This window comes from Aegilops tauschii, chromosome 5, assembly GCF_002575655.3.
Source record: "Aegilops tauschii subsp. strangulata cultivar AL8/78 chromosome 5, Aet v6.0, whole genome shotgun sequence".
NCBI classification, from domain to species: Eukaryota; Viridiplantae; Streptophyta; class Magnoliopsida; order Poales; family Poaceae; genus Aegilops; species Aegilops tauschii.
This window is the reverse complement of record NC_053039.3, coordinates 360064837-360076837: the sequence shown is the minus strand read 5'-3', so window position 1 is coordinate 360076837 and position 12001 is coordinate 360064837. Positions and strand designations below refer to the sequence as shown.

At 44.8% G+C, this 12001-nt stretch overlaps 2 protein-coding genes across 2 annotated transcripts; one reads left to right on the top strand and one right to left on the bottom strand.

The window, feature by feature from the left end:
• Positions 1-612: 612 nt before the first annotated feature.
• Positions 613-4143, top strand: LOC109773841 (O-fucosyltransferase 31). Its single transcript, XM_020332562.3, has 10 exons — positions 613-836; positions 1487-1549; positions 1618-1699; positions 1784-1854; positions 1954-2042; positions 2133-2336; positions 2749-3007; positions 3116-3343; positions 3414-3611; positions 3693-4143. The coding sequence occupies exons 1-10, from the start codon at positions 702-704 to the stop codon at positions 3900-3902; spliced, it is 1539 nt and encodes a 512-aa protein (XP_020188151.1). The 5' UTR covers positions 613-701; the 3' UTR covers positions 3903-4143.
• Positions 4144-4326: 183 nt separating this feature from the next.
• Positions 4327-5746, bottom strand: LOC109773842 (chlorophyll a-b binding protein 1B-20, chloroplastic). The gene is made up of 3 exons (XM_020332564.4): positions 5368-5746; positions 4860-5275; positions 4327-4705 (listed from the first exon to the last, which is right to left on the bottom strand). Exons 1-3 carry the CDS (start codon positions 5550-5552, stop codon positions 4569-4571), a joined length of 738 nt encoding a protein of 245 aa, XP_020188153.1. The 5' UTR covers positions 5553-5746; the 3' UTR covers positions 4327-4568.
• Between the last annotated feature and the right edge of the window lie 6255 nt (positions 5747-12001).

Sequence of the window (12001 nt, the reverse complement as noted above, 5' to 3'; positions counted from 1 at the left end):
GAGGGGGCCAGCATTGGCTGCTGCAGTGGTTGTGGTGCTCCTCCCGACTATTTTCCCTGTGCCGTTCTCCCCTCTCGGTCGTGCCTTCCCTTCTCTATTCTCGGTGCGTCCCCTACAGTTGACATCCTTTCCTCCACACGGTTTGATTTGAGCCGGTGTAGCGTCATATGTGCGATCTAGTTGGCTTTTTTAGCTACTTCCTGCGCCTAGTTTGTGACTTTTCCGAGCCGAGTCATCTGTGGTGCGTGAAAATTGATATATTTTAGACGGACTAGTATTGTTGGGGAGTAAGTTATGTGGAGAGTGAGATGGTGCGGTGAATTCTTTATCCCCCCCCCCCCCCCCTCTTCCTTTTTTTCCTCTTGTTGTGGCGAAATTACATTAACTGGTTTTTTTAGGGGTAATTATATTAACTAGTTTTTTAGGGGTAATTATATTAACTAGTTTTTTTAGGCAAAATTACATTAACTAGTGGATATTTAGAATATCGGATCTGACTGCAAATTTCCTTTTCTTTTGAGGGGTGACTGCAAATTTCCTGGCAGAAGTCCTCCCGTCGGACGGAGGAGCCGAAATGGATGGGCCAATTTTGAACACAGTAGGCCCACTTCCACCTCGTAGCCGGGCTCAGTCACGTCAGTCAATTGCTGTGGCCTTGTAGGATTCTCTTCCACCTGGTCTTCGCACCCGAGACGGGTGAGATGCGGAGGCCGTCGGCTTCGTCGCCTCCGGCGAGGGGCCCGGCGTTGGCCGCCGCAGCCGCTGTCGTGCTCCTCCCGGCTATTTTCCCCGCGCTGTTCTCCCCGCTCGGCCGCGCCTTCCCTTCCCTATTCTCGGTGCGTCCCCTATAGTCGCCGTCCTCCCCTCCAGTCGATTCGATTTGAGCCGGTGTATCGTCATATTGGCGATCTTCTGCTTTTCTAGATGCTTCCTACGCTTCTTCTTGCTAGTTTGCCACTTTGCCGAGTCCGATTGTCTTGGGTGCGCGAAAATTGGATATAATCTAGACGGATTGGCACTGTTGGGGGAGGAATGTATGTGGAAGGTGAAATGATGTGGCGAATTCATGACTCTCTGTCCTGTTGAATTGGAAGTGCGAAATTACATTTGTTTATTTGGCATATGTATGTCGATGCGGAGGTACCTGTAAATAAGCAAAGTGTGCAACCTGTAAATAAGCAAAGTGTGCAAGATCTGGATTCTTCTGATGGATAGCATCATGCCAGTTGCATAGAATATTTTGGTTTGGACAGTGGTCTACAATATGTGATTACTAGATTTTATATGCATTTTGTGGCAGTGTGGGACTGTACTCAGCTACCATGAGTCCATGACAGTATTGGGAATAACATATGTACTGGATTAGTACTATGGCTATGAAGATAGATTGGCAACTCAAGTGGACCTTAGTAAATATTTCTGCAAACTGCGATATTATATTTTTAAGATTAATCATGTGGACAATGTGTATGACTATGTATTGCAGGAGTGGAATGCCCCTAAGCCAATGCACGAGTCTCTTTTGAATGAGTCTTTGCGATGGACAATAGTGAGTATTCAGAACTCAGATGAAAAATGGAAGTAGTTATGTTGAAGTCTAACTTGCTTTCTGTACAGCCAGATGAACAAAAGAGAGATCTCTGGACACCCTTGCCTGATCAGGGGTGGAAACCATGCATAAGGTCATCGATTACTCGTGGTAACACTCTGAGATAACATGGTTATGTAATGATATGCCTCCTGCTGCGACAGATCACTAAGCATTTGGTTATATAAAGTGTAGGGTTACCTTCGGAACCTAGTGGGTACATACAAGTATTTCTTGATGGTGGCCTGAACCAGCAAAGAATGGGGGTAACACATTTTTTATGTACCAGATTCATGATGTTAGATTTAAGACAGCTTGCTTGGTTGAGATTTTATACCATCTGGCTCTTTCTTTTTGTTCTCTAGATATGTGATGCTGTTGCGGTTGCTAAGATTCTGAATGCTACTCTTGTGATTCCACATCTTGAAGTAAACCCTGTTTGGAAAGACTCAAGGTGCTTTTGAAGTTTCAGAGTACTACTGTATCTTTTTAGTTTTTATATTCTCCTGTTAAATTGGAAGTGAAAGTTTTAGTTGTGCTGCAGCTCATTCGGAGATATTTTCAATGTGGATCACTTTATCAACACCCTAAAAGGCGAGGTTTCAATAGTGAGAAGTCCACCAAAAGAATATTCGTGGAGCAAAAGAGAGTTCTATGGCACAGGAATACGTGCTACAAGAATAAAAACTGCACCTGTTCATGCCTCAGCTAATTGGTATATAGAGAATGTCAGTCCTATCCTGCAAAGGTTTGTGATTTCTTTGGTCATATAGTCACTTCTCTAGACCCCTTGAGTAAGTGAAGATCTGCAGTACCCTTTGTACTGACACATGTTGCAAATATAAGATGTTCTAACTTTTTTCTGAATCGGATGTATGTTGACACGTTTTAGTGTGTTTGTTTACTCATTTCAGTCCGTATGTAGTCCATATTAAAATATTCAAAACATCTTGTATTTGTGAACAGTGGTGGTATTTGACATATATTGCATGGCATAATAATGCTAAGAAACTGCAGTTCATGTTTAGCCCAGGTTGATGGCCACTGAACAGGCTTTGTAGCATTAACATTATAATTTGTGGTCTAACTTCAATAGTTGGTTACTTTGTGAGGGGAATACTTCACCAAGAATCTCATGTACGTGTTGTTTCCCTTGTCAGCTATGGCATTGCAGCCATTGCCCCCTTTTCTCACCGCCTTGCATTTGATGATTTGCCTGTGGACATTCAACGCCTGCGCTGTAAAGTTAACTTTGAAGCCCTGGTTTTTGTGCCTTACATTACCTCATTGGGGAGGACCCTTGAGAAGCGCTTGAGATCTCCAGTCCAGGGGCATTCCACTGAATTTGCCCAACAAGTTGTAGAAGAAAACACAGATCAGGATGGAAACTACGCAGTTTTACATCTCCGCTTCGATAAGGTAAATGGAAGGGCTTCTGCAATATTTGGAAGTCGTATGTATATATTTTTTTTGTTCTCTTCGGGGAATTGCCACTCTGAAACATCTCAAGCTGACCTCCATTTTCAGGATATGGCTGCGCATTCTGCCTGTGACTTTGGCGGTGGTAGAGCTGAAAAATTAGCTCTGGCTAAGTACAGGCAAGTTATCTGGCAAGGGAGGGTATTAAATTCACAGTTAAGTGATGAGGAGCTTCGCAACACAGGACGCTGCCCGTTGACTCCAGAAGAGATTGGGTTGATACTAGTAGCGCTTGGCTTTGACAGCACAACTCGATTTTATCTTGCCTCTCACAAGGTTTGACTCCCTGCGCTCGCTTATTCTCCTTAGTGGAAGTAGAAAGGTCTAACATACATCACCTATTAAGGTATATGGAGGGGAAGCTAGGATCTCTAGCTTGCGCAAACTTTTCCCGCTGATGGAAGACAAGAGGAGCCTTGCATCGGCAGATGAACTTGCTAATGTTGAAGGGAAGGCTTCTGTGCTAGCAGCTCTTGACTACCATATCAGCATGCACAGCGATGTTTTCATCTCTGCTTCTCCTGGCAATATGCATAATGCACTGGTAAATCCTGTTGGCCTCTGCTGTATTCGCGAGATTTCTCCTCTTTCTTTATTGGTCCTAACTAGATTATGGTTGATTTAGCTGGCCCACCGGGCCTACAGGAATTTGAAGACGATAAGGCCGAACATGACATTGCTTGGCCACATATTTGTGAACAAGAGCATGGAGTGGTCAGAGTTTCAGCAGGCTGTACAGGCAGGCCACAAAGGTAGATACGGGCAGATCCGGCTGAGGAAGCCGAAGCAATCTATCTATACTTATCCTGCCCCAGATTGTATGTGCCAAGGGTAGATTGCCGAGTTTTCTGCTGAGTTACTCGTTGTTGCTAATTAGGATAAACTCATGTGGATATACATATATTAGTTCTGAATTTTGTTGAATCAGTTGGCCGCCTCTTCCAATAGGATCTTAATTCTTAACCAATTTTTACGCACTGTACGTTGAGCCTTGAAGGACTCTAATCTTGTGCTGTTGCACATTCCATACAACGAAATTGTAGTTTTGGGACTGATGTTGTGTATCTGTGACTTCATATACTGGTTCCTTTTTCTTCTTCTTTGATTCTGCTGTTCTACATCTGCGAGCCCGGTGTTGTATGAAGTTCTGCTTTGATTTACTATTGGTATCATCACATCGAATTCAGGACTAGTGCTTCAAACTATATTTTGCCTTGTTTAAAATAACACGGGTGATATCACAGTTAATTCGAGACTAATGCTTCAAACTAGTAGTATGTTTTGCCATGTTTAGAATAACACGCATGGGTGATATTACAAGTACAGCCTCCATCGGAAGCCATGGGCGAATCCACAAGAAGAAAGTTTCACCACCGGAGCTTTAAGATTACAACACATTTTTGCACTGTCCACCTACTCCTCCACACTTTGTACATCCTCAGTACCCCAAAATAACAATTCAGACCACCTGAAACCTCCCCGGTCGGTGAAATCGACGGATTTACTGGCCGGAGATGGTCTGGATGATGGTGGTGTGCCATGGGTCGGCCAGGTGCTGCTGCAGGTTCTCGAACGGGCCCTTGCCGGTCACGTTGTGCTGCACCAGGAACCCCAGGAACGCCAGCATCGCCAGTCTACCTGAATGAATGAATGAAAAAAATTCCAAAAATTAACAAGAGCCGTCCGATTAGGAACCGAGGGTCCAGAAGAGACGATGGATCATGAAATAGAAGCCAGCCATCTAGCTGGATATTTGAAAAAAGAAGAAGAAGAAGAGAGACTATGGAGGTACCGTTGGCGAGCTCCTTCTCCTTGTTCTCGAGGGTGGGGGCGAAGTTGAGGGGGTTGAAGACGCTGCCGGGGTAGCCGCACTCGTGGGGCGGGAGGCTGTAGCTCTTGAAGATGGGGTCCTGGTTGACGGAGCCCGGGTTCTTGATGTCCTGCCACCGCCGGATCTCGACGTAGTGGAAGAGGATGAACTCGATGACGAAGAGCGTGGAGGAGGAGGCGAAGTAGGTTTCCTTGCCGGCGTCGTACCACTCGGGCGCGTTCAGGAGCCCCGCCTTGGTCAGCACCTCCGGGATCAGCATCCCCGCCACCCCCAGCATCGCCCACCGCCCGTTCACCAGCTCCGCCTGCACGAACCACCGCAGGTCCTCCGGGTCCTCCGCCAGCGCCAGCGGGTCGAAACCATTGTCACCCGCCAAGCTGAACGATCCATCCAACAAAGAGTATTAGCATACAAGTATGTGCGCTGCATCTTGCATGAAGCGCATCATGTGTTATTGTTATGTTCCCACCTGCCGTCGAGGTAGGCAGGGGAGGGGAGGCCGGGGAGCCACGACCCCTTGGCCTGGACGGCGACGTCGCGGCGTGTGGACTTGGCGAGGCCGACGCGGCCGGAGTCGCCCAGGAACCGGGGGCTCGACGCTGACGCCGCTGGCCGGAGAGCGGCCACGGGAGCGCGGGCACTGACCGACGACATCTTGTCTAGAGAGCAGGTACGGCGCACCGCGGCAGGAGAGTGAGAGTGCGTCGGTGTGTGTGGTGGTTCTGCCTCTCCTCACCTGCGCTTGGCCCTTTGTATTGAGCTGCGCTTCGGTGATTTGTGGGTGTGGTCAGCTGGGGCCCGGAGGTCCAGATGGACGGCGTACGTTGGCGCCACTGCGTCGACCGACGGCTGCGATTCGCTTGCGTTAGGAGACTGGATAGATGGACCAGTGGGAGACCGGGAGGCGTATGTGCGTTATCTGGATCATGGATAATGCGGAATCAAAAGGAGGATCGCTATTGGTCGGGGAAACGCACGTTCGGTTTACCTGGCTGCCACGTCGATCGGCCGATCCGACATGATGTACAACTGTACATGGTGCCATGCCGGGTTGGTCTGTTTGCTTGAACTTTCAACCTCTTCCACACGAAACAGGGGAAAAAAATCCTATGAGACAGGAAAAAAAAATCTTATGAGACTGGGTCCTGAACAAAACACAAACGGCCGAAGCGATGCAAGGTGATGGAAAGAACCCCATACAAGCCAGTCACGGCGAGGACGCCATCAACCCGCAGCTAGCCAAATAAGAAAATAGGCGTCGCCACACTAACATGAGGCGACCTAGACTACCGAACCAAAACGGCACCGCCTAGGGAAACCACGGGACACCGATGCACCGAACACACCAAGGTATCGTAAGCGCATGTCCTCTCGCTCCGGATCGTGGAGTTTCGATCCAGCCAATGCGATAGTGAGGACCGAGGACTGTGACTGCGAGGATACGTGTAAATGAGAGAACACCAACGAATCCACTCCACCCAAAACCGAAGAAGCTTCATGCCAGGATCAAAGCAAGCATGAAGGCGCCAACGCGCTGTAACCAGATGATACCTGAGTTCCCCGACAATGCACCCAAGAGGGTAATGACGCGGAGCGCCACTGCCACCGATCCCGAAACGACGGGCTAGGGTTCTCACCAGGAACCCCTGAAACGGGGAAGAGATACATAATGACGCCCCCAAGAGGCAAGTGACACCCGCAGGCATCACTATGGTCGCATGGTCGGCACCGAAGTGCGGAGCTTTCGCTCGGATCCTCGCCATAGCCACCTAAGGTACCAAATGGACCAGCACGAGACCTCCAGATCCGGACCACGGAGCCACCACCAGATGAGCCAGGACGACGCCAGGACTACCCACCACCGCCCCCTTCCTACCCACATAGCCAATAGGAGGGGCCGTCATGCTAACACGCAACTCACCGTAGAGCCACGCGCAAAATCTCACCATGTAGGACTGTCGCCCCGACTTCCAAAAGAGTCATACCACCATCCGGATCGAGCCCGGTCACACCTACCCGGAGTGCGAACTTCGACTTGCCTCGGGCCCCGTACAGATCCACCCGAGCGCGAACCCTGACTCACAGCCATGCTGTCGGCCTAGAGCCAGGAGAAGGAGGATCGTTCCACCACCCAGCACCGCCTGCAAGGGCACAACACCCAGTTCCGAGCGTCGCCGCCCCCACTGACCCGCACCACCCACGCTCCTGGAAGAGGCACCCACAGCCGCAGACACCACCTCACAGCCCCACCAAAGCACGCCCCCACGCTAGGCCACCACCCGCAACTGGAACCACTGGCGACGGCCGACCTGCGCTACCTCAGGCCACGCCGCCCGTGTACACCCGGCCAGAGGAGCCGCCCTCTCCAGATCTAAATCGGGGAGTCCACCACCGACAACCGCGCAGGCACGTGATACGTCTCCAACGTATCTATAATGCATGAAGTATTCATGCCATGTTTACAACAATTTTATATGGTTTTGGTATGATTCGATTAGAACTAACCCTGACTGACGTTGTTTTCAGCAGAACTACAGTGGTGTCATTTTTTGTGCAGAAATAAAAGTTCTCAGAATGGGCTAAAAATTTACGGTGATTTTTTTATGGACCAAAAGAGACCCCCGAAGCACCGGAGCTGGGCCAGGAGGTGGACGAGATGGCCACAAGCCGCCAGGGCGTGCCCCTACGGCTTGTGGGCCCTCGGGCACCCCCTTGACGTGAGACCATCGCCAAAAATTCTCATAAATACAGAAACCTCCGTAAATAACCCTAGACGAGAAGTTCCGCCGCCGCAAGCCTCTGTACCTACGAAAAATCAATCTAGGCCCTCTCCGGCACCCTGCCGGAGGGGGGCATCATCACCGGAGGCCATGGAGGAGGAAGCCGGAGGGGGCCATCATCACCATGGAGCGCATGGACCAGAGGGAGAACCTCTCCCCATCTAGGGGGGATGCCATGGGGGAGACTCCCGGTGGCGTCGGCGTGCCGCCGGGGGAACCATCGCTGTAGTGATCGTATTCATCAGCATCACCTTCTTCATCACCTTCCTCATCTCTTTTAAGCGGTCCATTCTTCCGCACCCCGCTGTAATCCCCTACTTGACCATGGTGCTTTATGCCACATTATGATCCAATGACGTGTTGCCATCCTATGATGTTTTGAGTATATTTGTTTTGTCTTCTGGGTTGATTGATGATCTAGATTGGTCTGAGTTGTATGTTTTATAATGGTGCTGTCCTATGGTGCCCTCCGTGCCGCGCACACGTGAGGGGTCCCCGCTGTAGGGTTTGCAATATGTTCATGATTCACTTATGGTGGGTTGCTAGAGTGACAGAAGCTTAAACCCGAGTAAGAGGGTTGTTTGCGTATGGGAGTAAAGAGGACTTGATACTTTAATGCTATGCTTGGGTTTTACCTTAATGATCTTTAATAGTTGCGGATGGACTTGATACTTTAATGCTATGGTTGGGTTTTACCTTAATGATCTTTAGTAGTTACGGATGCTTGCTAGAGTTCCAATCATAAGTGCATATGATCCAAGTAGATAAAGTATGTTAGCTTATGTCTCTCCCTCATATAAAATTGCAATAATGATTACCGATCTTGTTAACAATTGCCTAGGACAATTCTGCACACCGACCCATTATTATTCCACACTCGCTATTTATAATATATTATAATATATTCTAACTTTATGTTAACATCACCCATTTTTATATTCCAGTTCTCTGATATCATGCAAAACTATCCTCTTCATACCCACAACGTAGTTTTATTTCTCGTTTCTAGATGGAAGCAAACGTTCGGTGTACGTAGAGTCGTATCAGTGGCAGATAGGACTTGAGAGAATATTGATCTTACCTTTAGCTCCTTATGGGTTCGACACTCCATACTTATCATTTCCACCTTTGGAAATTGCTACGATGATTCCTTGCACTTGGGGATTATCAAGCTCTTTCTGGCGCCGTTGCTGGGGAGCAATAGCGTGGGGTTGATATTCTCATGTGTGCTTGTTTGCTTTCTTCACTAAGTAGATTTTGTTTTCCCTTTTGTTTTCGTTTTCTTTAGTTGTGGGTGAAACAAACAAAAAAAATAGAAGAATTCAAAATACAAAAAATTACTTGCCTCTTATGCCTAAAAACTTTTTCAAAAAGAGAAGTGATTGGAAGCTTATGAATAGGAGAAGTGAGGGTCGACCTTGAACACTTGTGTCCGTGCTCATGGAAACATGTAGATTTTTTCATGGAAGTTTCTCAAAAATAATTATCCCCTTGTATATATCCATTGTATTATAAAAATAATGTGCTAAGATTTGACTTTAGGTTGATTAGATTGCTTGTTTGCTATGTGCGGTGCAAAAACAGAAATTTTGGCTGCAGTGCGTGAATTTAATTTTTTTACTAGAATGTCAAAGTTTCTAAAAAATTTACACAGTACTGCTATGAAAATTGTTTTTTTCCTAATTTTTCATAATTTCTAGAGTTACGTAAGTATGGTCAATGTTCAGATTGCTACAGAATGTCCTGTTTTTGACAGATTCTGTTTTCTATGTGTTGTTCGCTTATTTTGATGAATCAATGGGTTGTATCGAGGGGTATGAACCATGGTGAAGTTGGAATACAGTAGATATAATGCTAATATGAAATTGGAATGAGTTTACAACAGTACCTAAAGGTAGTGATTTGCTTTATCATTGCTTAGCTAAAAAGCTTTAAATAAAAGTTCTTGTGTAGATACAACCTAATATTTACCCTTACTGTTTTTGTGTGTTCACATGGTTAAGCTACTGTAGTAATCATGTTTTATAGTTTTTGTTTCAATAAAGTGCCAAGTAAAGCCTTTGGGATAGTATGGATGATAAGTGACTTGACTCTGTGCAAAAACAGAAACTTTTGTGCTCACTCCAGGAATTTCTATAATTCGCCGGAACGTGCTTTTGATCTGAAATTTTTACACATGATTGATATACAAATTTCCTACATTTTCCTATTTTTCAGAATTTTTGGAGTATCACAAGTATGGTCATTTGTCAGATCATTACAGACTGTTCTGTTTTTGATAGATTCTGTTTTTAATGCATAGTTTGCTTGTTTTATAGTTTCTATGACTTATATTGCTTAATATAAATTGTGGAAATTTTAGAGTACAGTATACATTATGTGTAAAAAATTATGAAACTTGTCTTTGATAGTACCCAAGTGAAAGATTGGTTTTACTATACTAACCCATCTCACAAAGTTCCGTTGAGTTTTATGCGATTGAAGTTTTCAAGCTTTGGGTGAGATGTCAATATGAGGAGAATAAGGAGTGGAAAGACCCTAAGCTTGGGGATGCCCAAGGCACCCAAAGGTAATGTTCAAGGAAGACTCAAGTGCCTAAGCTTGGGGATGCCCCGGAAGGCATTCCCTCTTTCGTCTTCAAAACTATCGATATACCTTACTTGAAGCTATATTTTTATTCGTCACATGAATGTGTTTTGCTTGGAGCGTATTTTCATTTTACTAGTTGTTTGAATAAAATCATTGGATCTGAAATCTTGAATGAGAGAGAATCATCACATGGCCATTTTAACTATTTGACTATTCATTGATCTTCACTTATATCTTTTTGGAGTAGTTTTGTCATTTACTCTCGTGCTTCACTTATATCCTATGAGTAAATGGTTGAATGAATTGAATATCATAAATCTGAAATTATATACGTTTCATATGCTTATCCCATGGGGAGTAATGACTTCACATATAAGTATAGGTGGTAAAATTTATTGAAAGTTAGCAAACACAACATTGGTCACTTGAACAATTCATGAAAGAACATTGAAGGAAGAGAGATTTCACATATAAATATACTATCTCGGAAATCTTCTATGATTGTGAGCCCCATTAATTATTTTCAAACTTGAGCAAATTAGTTGAAGTTGGACAAGGAAGACAATGTAATGAGTTATGTTCGGGTATATTTATATAGAAGTTATATTGTTATGGATCCTCCAACATGTGGTGCTTGCTTAGGATCTTTTGCTAGCCAAAAATTCATACTAAGTAGAGATACTACTTGTGCATCCAGAAATCCTTAAACCCAGTTTCTTGCCATGAGTATCCACCATATCTACCTATGGATTGAATAAGATCCTTCAAGTAAGTTTTCATCGGTGCAAAAAGCAATAAAAATTGCTCCTAAATATGTATGATCTTTATTGGAAGGGAAAATAATTGTTGTACGAACTTGTGATGGTAAAGAAATAAAAGCAACGGACTGGATAATAAGGGTTCCTATCACAAAGGGCAATACAACATGACGTTCCTTTTCATTAAGGGTTTGCACATCCAAAAATAAAAAGTGCATGACAATCTCTGCTTCCCTTTGCGAAGGGCCAATCTTTTACTTTCATGTATTTATTTTTATGCAAGAGTCAATAGTATTCCTTCTTATTTCAACCTCAATTATCCATTAGTTGGCAAGCATCATGTGGTGGGGAATCATATATGGCCATTCAAATATATTTGATCATGAACTATTATTGTTGACAATTATCTATATGATAAATAAGTTGAGAGGCGAAACATTAAGCCCCTTTATTTCTCTGTGTTCGACGGATGCTATTTGTTCTAAAATTATGCTTTGAGTGTTAGCAATCATGGAAGACTATACGATAGTTGAGTATGTGAAATTTGCTAAATCAAAGCTCTTACATAGACCCTTCCTGAAAATAAGATGAATTGCAATTGTTTGGTGACTCAGAACATAGTTTGTTAGTTTTCAAGAAACTTTATGGTCTATACTTTAACATGTGAATTGCTTGTTACTTGATCATGAGAAGTTTTATGAGATGAGCTACTGTTTATGATATATAATGATGCTAGAAAAGGTGTTTGGAACTATCATTGATCAAATTTATGCACTATGCTAGCATTCACACTTCATAAATTATTTCTTTTATAATTTACCTACTCGAGGACGAGCAGGAATTAAGCTTGGGGATGTTGATACATCTCCAACGTATCTATAATTTATGAAGTATTCATGCCATGTTTACAACAATTTTATATGGCTTTGGTATGATTTGATTAGAACTAACCCGGACTCACGCTGTTTTCAGCACA

What these genes read in the sequence shown, in the direction of transcription:
- LOC109773842 (XM_020332564.4), bottom strand. Translation starts at nt 5,552, where the DNA reads ATGTCGTCGGTCAGTGCCCGCGCTCCCGTGGCCGCTCTCCGGCCAGCG. An exon ending in CCTGCCTACCTCGACGGCAG is followed by an intron (nt 5,276 to 5,367) that starts GTGGGAACATAA and finishes TGGATCGTTCAG; the next exon opens with CTTGGCGGGTGACAATGGTT. An exon ending in GGAGAAGGAGCTCGCCAACG is followed by an intron (nt 4,706 to 4,859) that starts GTACCTCCATAG and finishes TCATTCATTCAG; the next exon opens with GTAGACTGGCGATGCTGGCG.
- LOC109773841 (XM_020332562.3), top strand. Translation starts at nt 702, where the DNA reads ATGCGGAGGCCGTCGGCTTCGTCGCCTCCGGCGAGGGGCCCGGCGTTG. An exon ending in AGTCTTTGCGATGGACAATA is followed by an intron (nt 1,550 to 1,617) that starts GTGAGTATTCAG and finishes CTTTCTGTACAG; the next exon opens with CCAGATGAACAAAAGAGAGA. An exon ending in CCTGTTTGGAAAGACTCAAG is followed by an intron (nt 2,043 to 2,132) that starts GTGCTTTTGAAG and finishes GTTGTGCTGCAG; the next exon opens with CTCATTCGGAGATATTTTCA.